This window comes from Chiloscyllium punctatum, chromosome 8 (assembly GCF_047496795.1).
Source record: "Chiloscyllium punctatum isolate Juve2018m chromosome 8, sChiPun1.3, whole genome shotgun sequence".
Taxonomy (NCBI): domain Eukaryota; kingdom Metazoa; phylum Chordata; class Chondrichthyes; order Orectolobiformes; family Hemiscylliidae; genus Chiloscyllium; species Chiloscyllium punctatum.
Genome location: NC_092746.1, coordinates 15,488,231 through 15,507,229, shown reverse-complemented (window position 1 = coordinate 15,507,229; position 18,999 = coordinate 15,488,231). Strand labels below are relative to the sequence as shown.

The 18,999-nt window shown below is 41.8% G+C and overlaps 1 protein-coding gene across 5 annotated transcripts in view; it reads right to left on the bottom strand.

Moving 5' to 3' along the window:
* The window catches only part of LOC140480385 (triple functional domain protein), a 588,738-nt gene that overhangs the window by 182,368 nt on the left and 387,371 nt on the right, over window positions 1–18,999 (bottom strand). For all 5 annotated transcript variants that reach the window (XM_072575178.1, XM_072575177.1, XM_072575174.1 and 2 more), the window contains exon 33: window positions 8,673–8,772. In XM_072575178.1, coding sequence (XP_072431279.1) covers window positions 8,673–8,772 — 100 coding nt within the window. The remainder of the gene's footprint in view (window positions 1–8,672; window positions 8,773–18,999) is intronic.

The window sequence follows — 18,999 nt, the reverse complement described above, 5'->3', positions numbered from 1 at the left end:
AATGCTGTGGGAAGGATAGAAATGGGGGAAAGAGAGGACAGGGACTGGCATTTTTGGTTATGGATAAACATTACAGCTGTACTTAGGGTGAATATTTTGGGGAGTACGTCCAGGGAAGTTATTTGGTTGGAACTGAGAAATAAGAAGGGATGATCACCTTTTGGGATTGCAGTGTAGACTTCCAATAGTCAGCGGGAAATTTAGAAGCAAATTTGTATGGAGATCTCAGTTATTTGTAAGAATAATAGGATGATAATAGTAGGGGATTCTAACTTTCCAAACAGACTGGAACTGCCATTGTTTTAAGAGCTTCGATGGAGAGGAATTTAAGAGTGTACAAGATTCTTATTCAGTACGTAGATGTGCCCACTAGAGAAGGAGCAAAGCTTGATCTACTCTTAGGAGCTAATGCATGGCAAGTACTCAGGGGTCACTGGGGTTGCACTTTGGTGCCAGTGATCATATTTATGGAAAAGGATAAATCTGATCCAAAAATTAAAATTTGAAATTGGGGGAAAGCCAATTTTGAGGATATTTGGCAAGAATGTTCAAAAGTTGTTGGGGGCAGCCATTTGCAGGTAAAGGGATGGCTGGAAATGGGAGGGCATCAAAAATAATGGGAGTCAGGAGACAGAATGTTCCTGTCAGTGTGAAAGGCAAGGCTGGTAGGTGTAGGGAATGCTCGATGACTAGAGAAATTGGAGTTCGAGTCAAGAAATAGAAGGAAGTGCAAGTCAGTAACAACAGCATGCATCAAAAGAATCCCTTGAAGACTATAATGGCGGTAGGAGTATACATACAAGGGAAATCAGGAGACATGAAATAGTTTTGGCATTTAGGGGTAAGGACAATCCAAAGAAATTCTATCATTAAGGATAAAAGAATAACTAGGGAGAGAATAAGGCCGCTTAGAGAATAATAAGGCCGCCTATGTATGGAACCATCGGAGATGTGTGAAATACTAAAACAAGCATTTTGCATCAGTGTTTACTGTGGAGAAGGATATGGAAGCAAGAGAACTTGAGGAAATAATTAGTGATATCTTGAGAAGTGTCCTTATTACAGAGGTGGAGGTGCTGCATGCCTTAAAACACATAAAGGTGGATAAATACCCCAGAATTTTGTGCATAGCTCAGGAAGTGATTGCTGGGCTCCTTGCTGAGATATTTGTATCATCGATAGCCACAGGTGAGGTGCTAGAAGATTGGAGGTTGGCTAACGTGGTGTCATTATTCAAGAAAGGTGGTAAGGAGAAACCAGGGAAATAAAACTTGGTGAGTCTGATGTCAGTGGTGTACAAGTTGTTGGAGGGATTCTGAGAGCCAGATTTACACGTATTTGGAAAGGCAAAGACTGATTAGAGATAGTCAACATGATGTTGTGGATGGGAAATCATGTTTCACGAACTTGATTGAGTTTTTGAACAAGTGACGAAGATGACTGATGAAGGCAGAATGGTGGATGTTGTCTACAAGGGACGTTAGCAAGGTTTCACATGGTAAACTAGTTTGCAAGGTTTGATCACATGGAATACAGAGAGAACTAACCATTTATATACAAAATTAGTTTGAAGATAGGAAATGGAGAGTGGTGGTGGAAGGTTGCTTTTTGGATTGGAGGCCTGTGACCAGCTGTGTGCTGCAAGGATCGGCGTTGGGTCCACTGCTTTTTGTACTTTGTATAAATGATTAGGACTTGAATATAGAAGGTATGGTTCGTAAGTCTGCAGATGGCACCAAAATTGGTGGTATAACGGACAGCGAAGAAGGTTACTTCAGAGCACGATGGGATCTTGATCAGATGGGGTGAGGGGTGATAAATGAAGTTTAATTTAGGTAAACATGAGGTGCTGCATTTTGGAAAGGCAAATTAGAGCAGGATTTATACACTTAATGGTAAGTTTCTGGGGAGTGTTGCTAAACAAAGAGACCTTGGAGTACAGGTTCATAGTTCTTTCAAAGTGGAGTTGCAGGTAGACAAGGTAGTGAAGATGGTATTTGGTACTTTACTAAGTATAGGAGTTGTTGCGGCTGTTCAGAACGTTGGTGGAGCCACTTTTTGAATATTGCGTGCAATTCGGGTTTCCCTACTGCAGAAAAGATGTTGTGAAAATTGAAAGAGTTCAGAGAAGAGTTCCAAAGACGTTGCCAGGGTTGGAGGGTTGAGCAATACGGCGAGGCTGAATAGGCTGGGGCTATTTTCCCTGGAGCGCTGAGGCTTCTTATAGAAGTTTATATCATCACGAAGGGCATGAGTAAGATGAACAGCCAAGATCTTTTCCCCAGGGTAGGGGAGTCCAAAACTAGATGTCACTGGTTTAAGTTGAGAGGGAAAAGATGTAAAAGGGACCCAAGGGGCAAGTTTTTCATGCAGAGGGTGCTGTATTAAATGAGCTGCCAGTGGTGGTGATGGAAGCTGGTACAAAACAATATTTAAAAGGCAACTGGGTGGTATTAACACAATAATAGACCGATGGCTTTTATACAGTAAAATTTGGCAGTGGATGGCTATATTATACTCCATTAAGTCTGTGGAATTAAGGAAGCAGGGTTGACAGTCATATTAGAAAAATGCCAGCGTAAGAAAGAGTATGGTTTCAGTGGTTCTGTGGCATCAGTGACAGAGTGCAGTAGTACCAATCCGTAACTGCAGAAATGCTGTGGAGAATAAAAAAATTTACATAGTTTGATTTTGAAAGTGCAGTTATAAGTGAATTTGGTTCATTGTTTGGGAGATGGTTAAAGGATGGAAGGAGAATTAGGCCTTGGAAAGGATATGTGGGTGCAGAGGGAGAGGAGACCTGTGACTGGTGCAACAGAAATAGTGATAACTTGCAATGATAAGGTAACAGGATGGCTGTTAATATGGATTTGAGAGAGGTTCAGGATGAATATAAAAGCAATAAACTCAAAGAAGAGAGAATATGATAAGATTAGATGAAGGCTGAGAAGTCACTCTATGCAGAGATAGAGGAAGAGAAGCAGTGAAGACAATGCAGTTGGAAGATTTTTAAGTGGACTTATCTAAAGTATCCCAGAATGTTGTGGGATATAATGGAGGAAATTGCGAGACCCTTTACAGAAATTGCATCATCTATAACTATTGGGGGGAGCCTGATGACTGGAGGGTAGCTAATATTGTACCTTTGTTTAAGAAAGGTTGTGAGGAGAAACCAAGAAACTGTAGACCTGTGAGTCTGACTTGAGTTGTGGGTAAGTTGTTGGAAGAGACTACAAAAGATAGGATTTATGGACATTTAGAGAGGTAAGAATTGATTAGGTATAGTCAGCTTGGTTTTGTGAGAGGAAAATTGTGTCTCACAAACTTGATTGAGTTTTTTGAAGAAGTTACCAAACAGATTGATAAGGGCAGAGCAGTAGACATTGTTTACTTTGATTTTAATACGGCCTTCGATAAGGTGCTGCATGGCAGACTAATCAGTAAAGTTAGGTCACATGGGATTCAGGGTGAGCTTGCCAATTAGATACATAATTGGCTTACCAGCAGGAGACAGAATAATGGTGGTGGAGGGTTGTTTTTTGGTGTGGAGGCCTGTCACCAGCAGTGTTCCACAGGGATTGGATTTGGATCCTCTTTTGTTTGTCATTTATATAAACGATTTGGATGAGAATGTTAAAGGCATGGTTAGTAAGTTTGTGGACAACAGCAAAATTGGCAGCATAGAAAATAGTGAAGATGGGTTTTCTGAGATTACAGAATGTTGATCAAGTGGGTCAATGGGCTGAAAAGATGGCAGATGGAGTTCAACCTGGATAAATGCAAAGTATCGCATTTTCATGAAACAAACAGAGGTAGGGCTTATACAATTAACGGTAGGGCCTAGTTAATGTTGTAAAACAGAGGGACCTAGGGATGCAGGTACATAATTCTTTGATGTTTGCATCACATATAGACAAGGTGGTTAAAAAGGCAGTTGGCATGCTTGCCTTCATTGCTTAGTCCTTTGAGGATAGGAGTTGGGAAGTCATGTTGAGGTTGCACAGGACATTGGGGAGGCCTCTTCTGGAATACCATATCCAGTTCTGGTCGTCCAGTTATAGGAACGATATTATCAAGCTGGAGAGGGTTCAGAAGGATGTTGCCAGATATGGAAGGTTTGAGTTAAAAAGAAAGGCTGGATAGCCTCGGACATTTTTCACTTGAGTGTAGGACATTAAGACGCAACCTTATAGAAGTTTATAAAATAATCACCTGATGAAGGAGTGTCGCTCCGAAAGCTAGTGTGCTTCCAATGAAACCTGTTGGACTATAACCTGGTGTTGTGTGATTTTTAACTTTGTACACCCCAGTCCAGCACCGGCACCTCCGAATTATAAAATAATGAGTATAGATAGAATTAATGGTAGCTGCCTTTTCCTTAGGATGGGGGATTTCAAGAGTAGGGGGCATGTTTTTAAGGTGAGTGGAGAGAGATTTAAGAGAGACATGAAGGGCAAATTATTTCCACAGAGGGTGGTTTGCATTTGCAGTGAACTTTCTGAGGAAATGGTTGATGTGGGTACAATTGCAATGTTTAAAATACATTCAGATAGGTATATGAATAGGAAAGGCTTGTAAGGATATGGGCCAGAAGCAGGCAGTTGGGATTATGTTCAGCATGGACTGTTGAACCAAAGGCTCTATTTCCATGCTTAATGACTGTATGACTTGGGAGGTTTCTCGAGAAGAAATCATTGGAAGGATGGTTGAGAATGAACACAAGATCACAAAAGATACTAACTGGAAGAGATGTTGTGATCCCTCAAGTCTGCTTCACGACTCAAAGTGATCATTACTGATTTACTGCCTCAACCCCGACTTCCCATCCTTTCCGCATTTTCCTTGATTCCCTAAGGCAATAATGGAGCATCCACATTCTTGTGGAGAAGAAAGTTCCAAAGATTCAAAACTCTTTGAAAAGTGGTTTCTCCCCACGGTAGTCATTCTATGCAGAGATAGAGGTCCATTATTAGACCTTTTTCTACGTTTATACCCTCATTTAGATTCCCATCCTGCGGAAACTGCTTCTCTGTCTTTCCTGTCAAGCTCCTTCACAATCTTATGTTTTCAACTGGATCACATCCCATTCTTCTAGTTTGTAAGCACAAGCCTAATTCACTCAGCTTCGTATTACTCCCAGACATTGATCTATTGAACCTCTGCAGGACTGTCTCCAATGCGTACAGAGGAACCTCGATTATCTGAACGAGATGGGCGGGCAGTATTTTGTTCGGATAATTGATTATTTAGATAATTGACTCAATGCCTTTCTTCTGGGATTTGGAGTTTTCTGAAGTTTCTTTTTTCCTCGCTCTGCCTGCCTTGCTCCCTCTCTGTGTCTCAGGGTTTGTTTCTGAGCAGAGACACCTATGTGTGAGGGACCTGCAGCATTGCTGAAGCCTCTCTCCGCTGCTACTTCATTTCAATGGGATTGACAGAGCGTGCATTTGCTATGTCCGCTCCCTGTTCAGGAGACTAGGCAGCAGCACACCGTGCACACCCCCTCCACCGCTGTGTGCTTTCAACTCTCCACGTTTCCAGCGTCGGATGGAGTGAAGCAGCCAGAAACCTCTTATCTCATCTCCCCAATGGGACTCCAGAACAAAATATTGCAACGGAATGGAGACAGCAGCCAGACTGGACATCAACAGCAAAACTGCTGTTGGGGGTTGAGTCTCAAAATAGCACTCAATTTTGTGACAAGTTCCCACTCTACACTGTACAGGACAATGTTGGAGACATTATCCGAGGAAGGGGGGTTTAGGGTCCACCACTGTGTAGAACTCGAGGGAACGTGTGGGGAGAGGGAGAGAAAATGGGCAGACAATCATTTGGAGACGGTGCCTGGGCTCCCATCGATGTCCAGAACTGTTTTTGGCAGCATTTCAGTAAGCAGAGTTCACTTTTAATCATTGTAAACAAAAAGCACGATCAGTGTTGGTAACACCTCTTTGATGGGGTAAAAACAATGACTGCAGATGCTGGAAACCAGATTCTGGATTAAAGTGGTGCCAGAAAAGCACAGCAGTTCAGACAGCATCCGAGGAGCAGGAAAATCGACGTTTCGGGCAAAAGCCCTTCATCAGGAAGGGCTCTTTGATATAATGTTTCTATCAAGATCTTGAGATCTTCTTCAGATAATCCGAAATTTGAAAAATTGACATTTTGATAATCGAGGTTCCTCTGTATATATTTCCGATAGAGACACAAAATGCACAAATTACGTCATGTGTCGTCTCATCAAAATCCTGTAAAATTGTAGCAAGGCTTCCTTATTGTTGTTTCAATGAATCCCAGCATAAAAGATCCAAAATCACTTGATTAAGCAGAAGCAAAGAGCTGTGATGACTGGTTGTTTCTCAGAAAAGGAAGGTACATAGTGAGGTTCCCCAGGGATCAATACTAGTAACACTGCTTTCAGTGTTTTCTATGGAAGACAGAGATTGGCTTCAAGAAGATACAAATAGACTGGTCGAATGGACAGACACAAGGGAGATGAAATTTAATGCAGAGAAGTATGAACTGATGCATTTGTGTGGAAAGATGAGGAGAGGTAATTTAAAATAAAGAACAGAATTTTCAAGTGATTGCAGGAGCAGAGGGATCTGGGCACCTAAGTGCACGAATTGTTGAAGGTGCTTGTGAAGGCTGAGAAAGTGGTTAGTGAGGCATATGGATTTCTGAGTTTTATAAATTGATGTGAAAATTATAAAAGCAAGGGGTTGTAGTTAACTTTTATCCGACACTGCTTTGGCATGAAATTGAGTTGTAGTAATCTACCTAAAGGCAGGGCGGATGCTCATTTCTCGAAGCCTTGCAGTTTTGCATTTTCTGCTTCCCCATTTTCAACTTCGTGGAACAACAGGATGTCAAGAAAGAAGGGTAATTTCTCATTATGCCCCATGTGTGTGCTTAAGTTAAACACAAGTCCTTATTCCACCTGAGCGCAGCTGTTGTCCCCTGAGATTTTAGAATTTCTGCTTTTCCCAGGGAACATTCCCTGGTTCTGTTGGATGTGGCTCACAATCTTGAGCATAAGACCACTTTCCAGGACTGGAAGAACATGCAGAGGAGCAGAAACAATCACTCAAATGACCACGCTATCCCATGAACTTTGTTGAGTTCTGGATGCCGCATTTCAGGAATGATTGTAGAGGATGCAGAAAAAAATGACCAATGGTTTCCAGGACTTCAGCTGCCAGAAATGATTACACAGGCTGGGCTGTTCTCCTTAGAGTAAGGAAGGTCATGGAAGAACTTATTCTTTCAAGAGGGTAATGAATCTGTGGAATTCTTTACCACAGAGCTGTAGTACTGGGTTGTTACATGTATCAAAGAGTGAGATAGACATATTTTTAATCAGCAAGACAGTCAGATGTCTTGAGAAAAAGGCAGAAAAATAGAGTCTAGCATTATCAGATCAGTTATGATGTGGAGGTGCCAGTGCTGGACTAGGGTGGACAAAGTTAAAAATCATACAACACCAGGTTATAGTCCAACAGTGCTCTGAAAGCTTGTACTTCCAAATAAACCTGCTGGACTATAACTTCTTGTGTGCGTTTTAACCTAGATCAGTTATGATCTCACTAAATGGGGAACGACCTGATGGGCTAAATGGCCTACTTTTGCTCTGACATCTTAAGGTCATTCAGTTTTGAAAAGGATTTTGGTGTTTCTGCTTACTGCGTGCAAATTTACTTCTCTGGAAGATCGCTCATGCAAAGTTTAGCTTTGAAGAGTTTGTTATGTTAAGTAACAACTTCAAAATGCTGAGGAGCTTTTCTGACTCTAGAAGAATTACACCGGCTCTGTGTTCTGTTCTTACCAAGTGTCCAGATAAACGGATTCTCCTACTCACTTCAATAGATCAGTAGCCAGAACCATAATTTGCTACTATTTTCTTCTTAATTATGACGTTTCAACCATCATCCAACTTAACTCAATTCAAATAAAGAACAAAATTGGCACTTCCCTTTTCATCTGTCTCAACACCATATCCAACAGCATTCTTATTAACCACCTTCCAGACATTTTTTGAAGTACGTTAATGCTTTTAAAGCCTCAGTCACTTTCAACTGAAACGTTTTGAAATTGAGAGCCACAAGAGGGCTTAGGGAAATAAGATGCCATGTTGAAATTGGAAGTCGGGCTTTCAACCATTTAAACATCTTTACTTCCTGTTACAGACTAAGAATATTAACCTATACCCAACCTACTTTGCTTTCCTACAAGTAGTATTTTTCTCTGTGAGCAACTGAAGGTAATACAGTGCAATCAGCATTTCTTTTTTGCATACACCTTTTCAACAGCCACACAATAATCATAAACTATTATTTTTAAGTAGTTTTCATGTTGCTGCAAGCAATACTTGCTGGTATTTTACATGGAACCTTCCCTTTGCAGCACATCAGTGGAACTTTCACATTAACTGTTCAAGGTTTGTACTGACATCTTTGTAGCAAAATAAACATTAAGTAAGCTTAGCATTTCAGTTTCTGGTTACAAGTTTATCTATTTGAAAGGTTAAGAAATTCGACCTATTGGTTAATAACTGCATTTTTAATTGTGAACAGTACTATTTCTCCAATGAATTGTGGAGCTAATCCATTGCAATGAAATCGAAGGGTCAATGCTTAGTATTGGTTGATTAGAAACTACAAAGTATCACCTACCTTGTCACTGTCCAGAGTGTTTTGTGATGTCCGTGATGCAATGGAGATTGTGTCTGGTTGACTGCTTGCATCTCCCTGACTGTCTAGTTCTTCTCCATCCCTGAAATAAAATAAAATGTCTCATCATCTTTCATACTTCAGATAAATATTAATAATGATTGTGGTCTTTATTTATTGTAGATCTCTCACTACAGTAATTTGTTTATTGCTGTCACAAATTTACTTATGAATGTACAAACATAAGAATTAGGTGTCAGCCAGTCAGCCTACTCGACCACGCAACAGGATCACTGCAAATCTGATTGTGACCTCAGGTCCACATTCTCACCTATCCCTGATCATCACCAACTCCCTTTTTAGTTAAGAATCGATCTGCCTCTGCCTTAAAATATGTAATGTAATTGCCTTTAGCAATCTCTGGGGAAACAGAGTGGCTAAGATTCACAACACCCTCAGAAAAAAATTCTCTTCATCTTAATCTAACTGGGGGACCTCTTATTTTTAAAATGTGTCTGCTGTTCCAGACTCTCCAAGAAGAAGAAACATGCCTTTGGCATTCACTCTGCCAGGCCCGATCAAAATCTCAGATCACTCCTCATTCTTTTACACTCCAAGGTAAAGAAACCCAACAGGTCCAATCTTTCATCATATGATAATCCCTCCATCCTGGTTCAATGGAAATGAATTTCAGAAGGCAGACCCCAGTCCAATAGAAACATGTCTGTAATATTGATGCTTGTTGATTATTCTTGGCTCATTCGTTCACACCAGGTCTTGCTGCTGCTATACTTTCTTTGGCCCTTGAACTTGATGGGGCCCTACTATAGACATCTATCCATTTGTAACAAATCTCCCCTGTTTTGTGCTTTTACCTTGCTCATAGTTTTGGGATTGACCTGATTCAAATAACATCCTATATAATTATAACTGTGGCCAAATGATTATAACTGTGCTGTGTTATCCTTCCTCAATCTTCTCAAACTGCATGCAATGTAAGAACATAACTGACTGTATTCATAGCCATTTCTCTATTACCGTATTCCATTATTCTGTCCTTAGTACTGAACACAAAATCCAGATAAATATTCAAGACTGTCAGATAGGAGACTAATTTATCTCCTATCACCCTGCTCAAGCAATTTTTAGAGTAGACTACAAATGTTACACACTGACTACGAGTTTCCCTCAAGCAATTACCGTGTATAGCACCTTTAACATAGCAAAACAATCCCAAGTCCAATAAAATAGCTCACAGGAGATAATTAAGATAGAAGTTTGATTAAAGGAACATCTTTTAAGGAAAAAGCAAGCAAGGTTTAGGCATCGAAGGAACATCTAGCAAAGATAGAGCGATTAAAACTAGCATGCTCTGAGGATTGAAGGTCTCAGATCTCAGAAGGTCAATTGGCAGGAGATTACAGAAAGAGAAAGGTGAGGCCACAGGATTTGCAAAGAAACATTCCAATTTTCAAAGAGGTAGGTGACCTTAATGGTGATGTCAGGATCAAATAAGAAAGACCAAGACTTCAGAGTTTAGTTCAACCTCAATGAGACCAACAGAAACAGCACAGTTAGCTCATTGTAGTTTGTGAAACTTGGAGGAGCATAATTTTGCTGCCATATCTGCATACAATAATCTATTATAAAAATATGAGATTGTTACGTTTTGAGTTTTCTTGGTCTTTAAGTTAGGATAAAATAAAGGGATTTAAGTGAATTGTTTTAATTTCAGCCTATCAACAAATATGATGATTAAAAGATAAAAGGGAGTCTCAGGCTGTTTGCTGCAAAGAAAATGCAATGTATTCACACTTGGAAACAATGGGAGCAACATCTGTGCTTACCAGCATTAGACTATTAAATTTAAAGTCCGAAGAATCGGTGGACTGGACTGTATTCAAGTACTCAGCGGAAAACCTAGACAGGTACAGCATCAGTGTCACAGACTTCAGTGGCAAATGCAGGGAGGACTGCGTGCTGAAGAAGTCAATCCGGATCTTTCCTAACAGGGAAATCCACTGCCTAGGCATGCAGCATTCAAGTCAGACGACCCAGATGTATACAGAAAATCAAGATACGACCTCTGCAAAGCCATCAGAGATGCCAAGAGGCAACACCGGACCAAAAGTTAGAAGCCCAAATCAATCATATGGACGCTCATTGTCTGTGGCAAGGCTTAAATAACACAACGGGATACAAAATGAGCTTAAAAATGTGTTGCTGGAAAAGCGCAGCAGGTCAGGCAGCATCAAAGGAGCAGGAGAATCAACGTTTCGGGCATGAGCCGTTCTTCCTGAAGAAGGGCTTATGCCCAAAATGTCGATTCTCCTGCTCCTTTGATGCTGCCTGACCTGCTGCGCTTTTCCAGCAACACATTTTTAAGCTCTGATCTCCAGCATCTGCAGTCCTCACTTTTTCCCCCGGGATACAAAATGAGGCAGAGCAAGATAGCGGATAAAAACACACCCTTCCCTGATGCACTCAATGCTTTCTATGCTCAGTTCGAACAGAATGTCAGCCGACGTAACAGGTCAGTAGTGCACACATTTCCTTAGCCCTGCACTCATCCCTGGAACATCTGAAGGAGGATACCTATTTGAGGCTCAGAGACTACAACTCCACCTTCCACAACATAATCCCCTCCAGACTGATTGAAAAACTCTGAAACCAAAGTCTCGGCTCTGCCCCCTGCAACTGGACCCAAAGCTCCCTGACCCACAGACTTCAATCATTGAAGACAGATAACTCCTCCACCTCAACACTGGAGACCATCCCCCCCTCCCCACCCCTCGCCAAAGGATGGGTTCTCAGCACCCTACTGTACTCCCTGTACACTCACGATTGTGTAGCAAAATTCTGAATGAATGCCATCCACAAGTTTGTTCGTGACACCACTGTGCTGGGATGGATATCAAACAGTGATGAGTCAGACTACAGAAGGAGATAGAGGGCTTGTGCCTTGGTGCAATGATAACAACCTCTCTCTCAACGTCACCAAAACTAAAGAACTGATCATTGACCTCGGATAGAAAGGCGGAAAACATGCTCCCATCTACATCAATCGAGCAGATGTTGAGAGCATTAAGTTTCTAGGAGTGACGATAACCTACAATTTGTCCTGGACTTCCCAGAGAGATACGATGGACAAGAAGGCACAAAGCCTCTTCTTCCTCAGGCAACTTAGGAAATTCAGCATGTTCATAAGGACCCTGACCAACTTTTACAAAGTTAAAAATCACACAACACCAGGTATAGTCCAACAGGTTTATTTGGAAGCACTAGCTTTTGGAGGTGGTTGACAATCACTTAATGAAGGAGCAGGGCTTCGAAGCTAGTGCTTCCAAATAAACATAGAACACAACCGCGCAGTACAGGCCCTTCAGCCCTTGATGTTGCGCCGACCTGTGAAGCCAATCTGAAGCCCATCTAACCAATACTATTCCATTTTCATCCATAAGTCTATCCAATGACAATTTAAATGCCCTTAAAGTTGGCGAGTCTCCTACTATTGCAGGCAGAACGTTCCATACCCTTACTACTCTCTGAGTAAGGAAACTACCTCTGACACCTGTCCGATATCTATCACCTCACAATTTAAAGCTATGTCCCCTCATGCAAGCCATCACCATCCGAGGAAAAAGACTCTCACTGTCCACTCTATCTAACCCTCTGATTATCTGGCATGTCTCAATTATGTCACCTCTCAAACTTCTTCTAACGAAAACAACCTCAAGTCCCTCAGCCTTTCTTCGTAAGACCTTCCCTCCATACCAGGCAACATCCTAGTAAATCTCCTCTGAACCCTTTCCATAGCTTCCACATCCTTCTTATAATGCGGAGACTAGAATGGCAGCTGCACCAGAGTTTTGTACAGCTGCAGCATGACCTTGTGTCACCAGAATTCAATCCCTCTAGTAATAAAAGCTAACACACCATATGCCTTCTTAACAGCCCTGTCAACGTGGATAGCAACTTTCAGGGATCTGTATGTACATGGACACCAAGATTTCTCTGTTCATCTACACTACCAAGAATCTTCCCATTATTCCAGTACTCTGCATTCCTGTTACGCCTTCCAAAGTGAATCACCTCACACTTTTCTGCATTAAACGCCATCTTCCACTTCTCAGCCCAGCTTTGCAGTTTATCTATGTCCCTCTGTAACCTACAACATCTTCATCACTATCTACAACTCTATTGTGTTATCTGTAAATTTACTAATCCATCCTTCTATGCCATTATCCAGATCACTTATACAACTGACAAACAGCAGTGGATCCAAAACAGATCCTTGCAGTACCCCATCAGTAACTGAACTCCAGGAAGAACATTTCCCATCAACCACCACCCTGTGTCTTCTTTCAGCTAGCCAATTCCTGATCAAAACTGCTAAATCACCCTCAATCCCATGCCTCCGTATTTTGTGCAATAGCCTACTGTGGGGAACCTTATTAAATGCTTCACTGAAATCCATATACACCACATCAACTGCTTTACCCTCATCCACCTGTTTGGTCACCTTCTCAAAGAACTCAATAAGGTTGTGAGGCATGACCTACCCTTCACAAAACCGTGCTAACTATTCCGAATCAACCTATTCCTTTCTTGATGGCTATAAATCATCTCTCTTACAACCTTTTCCAACACTTTACCCACAACCGAAGTAAGGCTCACTGGTCTATAATTACCAGGGTTGTCTCTACTCCCCTTGTTGAACAAGGGAACACATTTACTATCCTCCAGTCTTCTGGCACTACTCCTGTAGGCAATGATGACATTAGGATCAAAGCCAAAGGTGCTGCAATCTCCTCCCTGGCTTCCCAGAGAATCCCAGGATAAATCCCATCTGACCCATGGGACTTATCTACTTTCACAGAATTGCTAACACCTCCTCCTTGTGAACCTCAATCCCATCTACTCTAGTAGCCTGTTTCTCAGTATTCTCCTCAACAACATTGTCTTTTTCCAGTGTGAACACTGATGAAAAATATTCATTTAGTGCTTCCCCTATCTCCTCTGACTCCATGCACAACTTCCCATAACTATCCTTGATTGGCCCTAATCTTACTCTTGTCATTCTCTTATTCCTGATAGACCAAGAGAAAGCCTAAGGGTTTTCCTTGATCCTATCCGCCAATGATTTCTCAGTTCTCTCTTTAGGTCTTTCCTAGCTAACCTGCAACTCTCAAATGCCCTAACTGAGCCTTCATGTCTCATCCTAACATAAGCCTTCTTCTTCCTTTTGACAAGAGCTTCAACTTATTTTAGTAAACCACGGCTCCCTCACTCAACCACTTCCTCCCTGCCTGACAGGTACATACTTATCAAAGACATGCAGTAACCGACCCTTGAATAAGCACTACATTTCAATTGTGCCCGTCCCCTGCAGTTTCCCTCCCCATCCTATGTATTCTAAATCTTGCCTAACCGTACCATAATTACTTTCCCCCAGCTATAATTCTTGCCCTGCAGTATATACCTATCCCTTTCTATCGCTGAAGTAAACATAACCAAACTGTGGTCCCTATCACAAAAATGCTTACATACCGCCAAATCTAACACTCGGCCGGGTTCATTATCCAGTACCAAATCCAATACGGCCTCTCTCCTTGTTGGCCTGTCAGGAGACCCTCCTGCACACATTGGACAAAAACTGACCTATCTAAAGTACTCAAACTATAGCATTTCCAGTCAATATCTGGAAAGTTAAAGACCCCATAGCAACTACTCAGTCACTCTCACTCCTATCGAGAATCACCTTTGCTTTCTTTTTCTTTACATCTCTGGAACTATTTGGAGGCCTATAGAAAACTCCCAACATGGTGACCTCTCCTTTTCTGTTTCTAACCTCATGCCATACTACCTCAGTGGAGGAGTCCTCAAGTGTCCTTTCTGCCACCATAATACTGTCCTTAACTAACAATGCCACACCCTCCCTCCTTTTACCATCTTCTCTATTCTTAATGAAACATCTAAATCTCAGAACCTGCAACAACTATTCCTGTCCATGCTCGGTGTCTCCGAAATTGCCACAATATCGCAATCCCAGGTACCAACCCATGCTGCAAGTTCACCCACCTTATTCTGGATGCTCCTGGCATTGAATTGGATACACTTCAAAACAACTTCCTGCTTGCCAGTGCCCTCTTGCAACCTTAAAACCTATTTCTGACCTCACTACTCTCAATCTCCTCTATACTCGAACTACAATTTAAGTTCCCATTCCCCTGCTGAATTAGTTTAAACCACCCCAAAAAGCATTAGCAAATGTCCCCCCTTGAATACTAGTTCCCCTCTGGTTCAGATGAAGACCATCCTGTTTGTAGAGGTTCCACCTACCCAAGAGCCCCAATTAAAAAAAGGCTAATAGCTGGCTGGCCTTCACAACAAGAGGGATTGAATATAGAAGCAAAGAGGTTCTTCTGCAGCTGTACAGGGCCCTGGTGAGACCACACCTGGAGTACAGCTATGGTCTCCAAATTTGAGGAAAGACATTCTGGCTATTGAGGGAGTGCAGCGTAGATTCACGAGGTCAATTCCTGGAATGGTGGGATTACCTTACACTGAAAGACTGGAGCGACTGGGCTTGTATACCCTCGAGTTTAGAAGACTGAGAGGGGATATGATTGAGACATATAAGATTATTAAAGGATTGGACACTCTGGAGGCAGGAAACATGTTTCCGCTGATGGGTGAGTGCCGAACCAGAGGACACAGCTTAAAAATGCGGGGTAGACCATTTAGGACAGAGATGAGGAGAAACTTCTTCACCCAGAGAGTGGTGGCTGTGTGGAATGCTCTGCCCCAGAGGGCAGTGGAGGCCCAGTCTCTGGATTCATTTAAGAAAGAGTTGGATAGAGCTCTCAAGGATTGTGGAATCAAGGGTTATGGAGATAAGGCAGGAACAGGATACTGATTAAGGATGATCAGCCATGATCCTCTTGAATGGTGGTGCAGGCTCGAAAGGCAGAATGGCCTACTCCTGCACCTATTGTCTTTTGTCTTATCCAGGTATCCAAAACACTCCTTCTTGCACTATCCTTATAGCCGTGTGTTCAACTCCTCTCTCTCCCTATTCCTTGCCCAGCTAGCATGTGGCACAGGCAACAAACCAGAGATACCAACTCTATTTGTTCTAGCTCCAACCTTCCACCCTAGCTCCCTGAATTTCTGCCTTAAATCCCCAACTCTCTTCCTACCTATGTCGTTAGTACCTATGTGGACCATGACTTGGGGCTGCTACCCCCTCCCTTTCATGGATCCCGAAAACATGATCAGAGACATCATTAACCCTGGCATCCAGGAGGCAACATTCCAACCAAGAGTCTCTCTCGTTCCCACAGAACCTCCTGTGTCCCCTAACTATGGCGTCCCGAATGACTAATACTCTGCTTCTCTTCCCCCTTCCTTTCTGAGCAACAGGGACAGACTCTATACCAGAGTCCTATGCCCCACTGCCAACTCCTGGTAAGTTGTTTTCCCCCCACCCCTCCCCAACAGTATCCAAAACAGTATACTTGTTGAGGGGAACAGGGCATCCCTGCACTGCCTGCCAGTTCCCTTTCCATCTCTGACAGTAACCCATCTACCTTCTTCTTGTACCTGAGGTGTGACTGCCTCCCTGTAACTCCTCTCAATAACCCCCTCCACCTCCCGAATGATCTAACTTCATCAGTTCCAGCTTCAGTTCCATAACGTAGCTCAGGTACAAGTTGCCCAAGAAATAATGCTTAGTCAAAGTTACTTTTTGCTTGTTACAGTTAAATCATTATTACGTGAAACCTTGTGTTAATGCTTTCACCTATTAACTGGAAGCTTTAATTTACATTTTTGAAAGTTATTTGTCTCTCGGCAGATCAGTACAAATTACTTTTTAGAAACAATTGTCTGGATTTTCCAATGGCCAGGTAGTCGCTACTTCAGATGAGAGTTGTGTGTGGGGATCATGTAGAATTCCCATTGTAGTATACTCCGAAAGAATTACTGAGGAAATTGAAGATGAAACTGGGTGATTTCCCCCATGCTTGGAACCCTCGAATTTAAATCAGTGAATTCAGAGAATTCTGATAAAATTAATAGTTAGTCAGGAAAAGTTAAAATATTAAGTACACAGTCGAACTCCTGGCTGACCTTCATACTAACCTCACTCACCACCCAACTACATCTCCAGCAGATCATTTAAACCCCTTGATCCTGACCCAGGACACAACATCCTTTCCTCCCCTTCTTCCTCTGCCATTGAACCTAACCCCACATTTACCTGCTGTGGACCTGACCATTGTTATGAAACATTTTGGACCCAACTATACCCTTCTCACCTATTCTGGACTTGACCCTCTATCACTCCCTCAACGCCAATCCTCTTTCCCAGTTTCTGTCTCAACACCCCTTTTACCCACCCCTCCCACCCCAAGCCAACTTCCCTTCCACTTTTCTGACCTCACCATCCACCCAGCCCTTCTGCTCCAGAACCAACCTCGCCCACTCCCTGGGAACTAACCTCAATTCACCTGCTCCTAACTTGAGACAGTTTCCCTCACTCTGAATCTGACACCCTTCACCCCATGGTACCAATGTCTCTTCAGACGCTCGACCCAATCCACTTTCCCTAGTATGGACCCAGTCACCTTCTTCTCTACTGTTGTGGACCCGACACTTCCGTTACTTTAATCCCTAGGCAGCCAATCCCTTTCTCCTGCTCCAGATCCAACCCCACTCCCCTGAATTATCCCACCTTTTACCCACTGGCAACATATTCTGTAGCATGCTACCCCTAGTTAGCTGGCACCTGATTATCAGCCCCTTATCCATTGTTAGCCTACCTCCTGGCCTCACAATCACCTTATGTATTTAAGGTTTGACAGCAGCTACCAAAATGGCCATCTGTGATTCTGGACGTTTAAATGTCAGAATAGGGCAGCTGATTACTGTGAAAAAAGACCATGTGCCTCGCCCCGATTGTTCTGCATTACAATAAAACGTCAGAATGGATGTATGGTTCCCTTATTCTGAAGGAGCCCTGATTGGAATCTCCTGTTAGATATGTGGAGCTCTCTCCTTTTGTAAGAAAGAAGGGCTGCAGCAGTAATCTGCATGAGATTGTTACTCTTCAGAAAATCCGACCCAATAGGTTGACAGCAAAGTACTTAGAGGTCATTTGAAAGCATGAAAGTGCTACATATTTCCAACCATATCTCTCCCACCATATCTTCAGAAGTGGGTTTTCTTCTTATCCCTGCACAGTTACCTCTGGAATTCTACAGATATATCCTCAGCCTCCTCTTCATTCTTATCTACACGTGTATCCTCAATTAAATAATTGCATGTTGTATATTCCTTTTTATTTAATTCTTTTAAGTGCATTGGAATACCTACTTTTAATCATTCACGAGATGTGAAGTCACTGGCTAGGCTACACTTATTGCACATTCCTAACTGTTCAGAGGGCGGTTAGTGGTCACATGTAGGCCTGACTGGGTAAGAATGACAGATTTCCTTCCTTGAAGGATGAGATTGACTTTTACAATCCAGATTTTTGTTGAATTCACATTTCATCATCTGTCCCTAAAACATTAGCCTGTGGTTTTAGATTACTAGCCCAGCGACATTGCCATGACACCATAACTTTCAAAGTATTAAAGATGTCAATAAAAAACAAAATTTGTTATTGAATAGCACATTCTGATAATTCACAAAAGTTAAAAAAAAACTAAAATACATTTTTTATTAAACTCTGAACATTTATTTAAATTTGAGATGTTAATAATTCAACATCATTCACACAGCACATAAATACCTAACGTTCATAGTTCACCACCACTCTTGGAAAAAATAAAAGCAAATATATCTGCAGAGAAACAGAGTTTTCAGAAGGTTGAGGGGTCCAGGACAAGAAATTAAATCCAAGAGGTCTAGGACAGAGAGTAACAAACATTTTAACATAGAAGATTGATACCAAAATATTCACAAGATTAAGTAATTTAAGCAGGTATCAACTTAAATATTAAGAATAAATAAATAAGAAGTTGTATGAGAGGAAAATACAAAAATGTAGAGACATGGTTGCTGTATGGAATTCAAACTGTTGCTCATGTGAATAATAAATAAAAATATATAATCAGAGGGTTGCATGACCTGTTGCCATTTTTCAATATCGATGTAAAACTATTTTATGGTGTTAAATGTGCAGAACAAATAATTAATACTGAAAAATTAGAATAGGTAGCTGTAAAATGAGAAGCAATTGATAGGTTTTAGCAGCTCCAACATTTGACATGTCCAAACCTGATGGAATGATAATCACTAAAACATACCAAAGGGTTAAGTA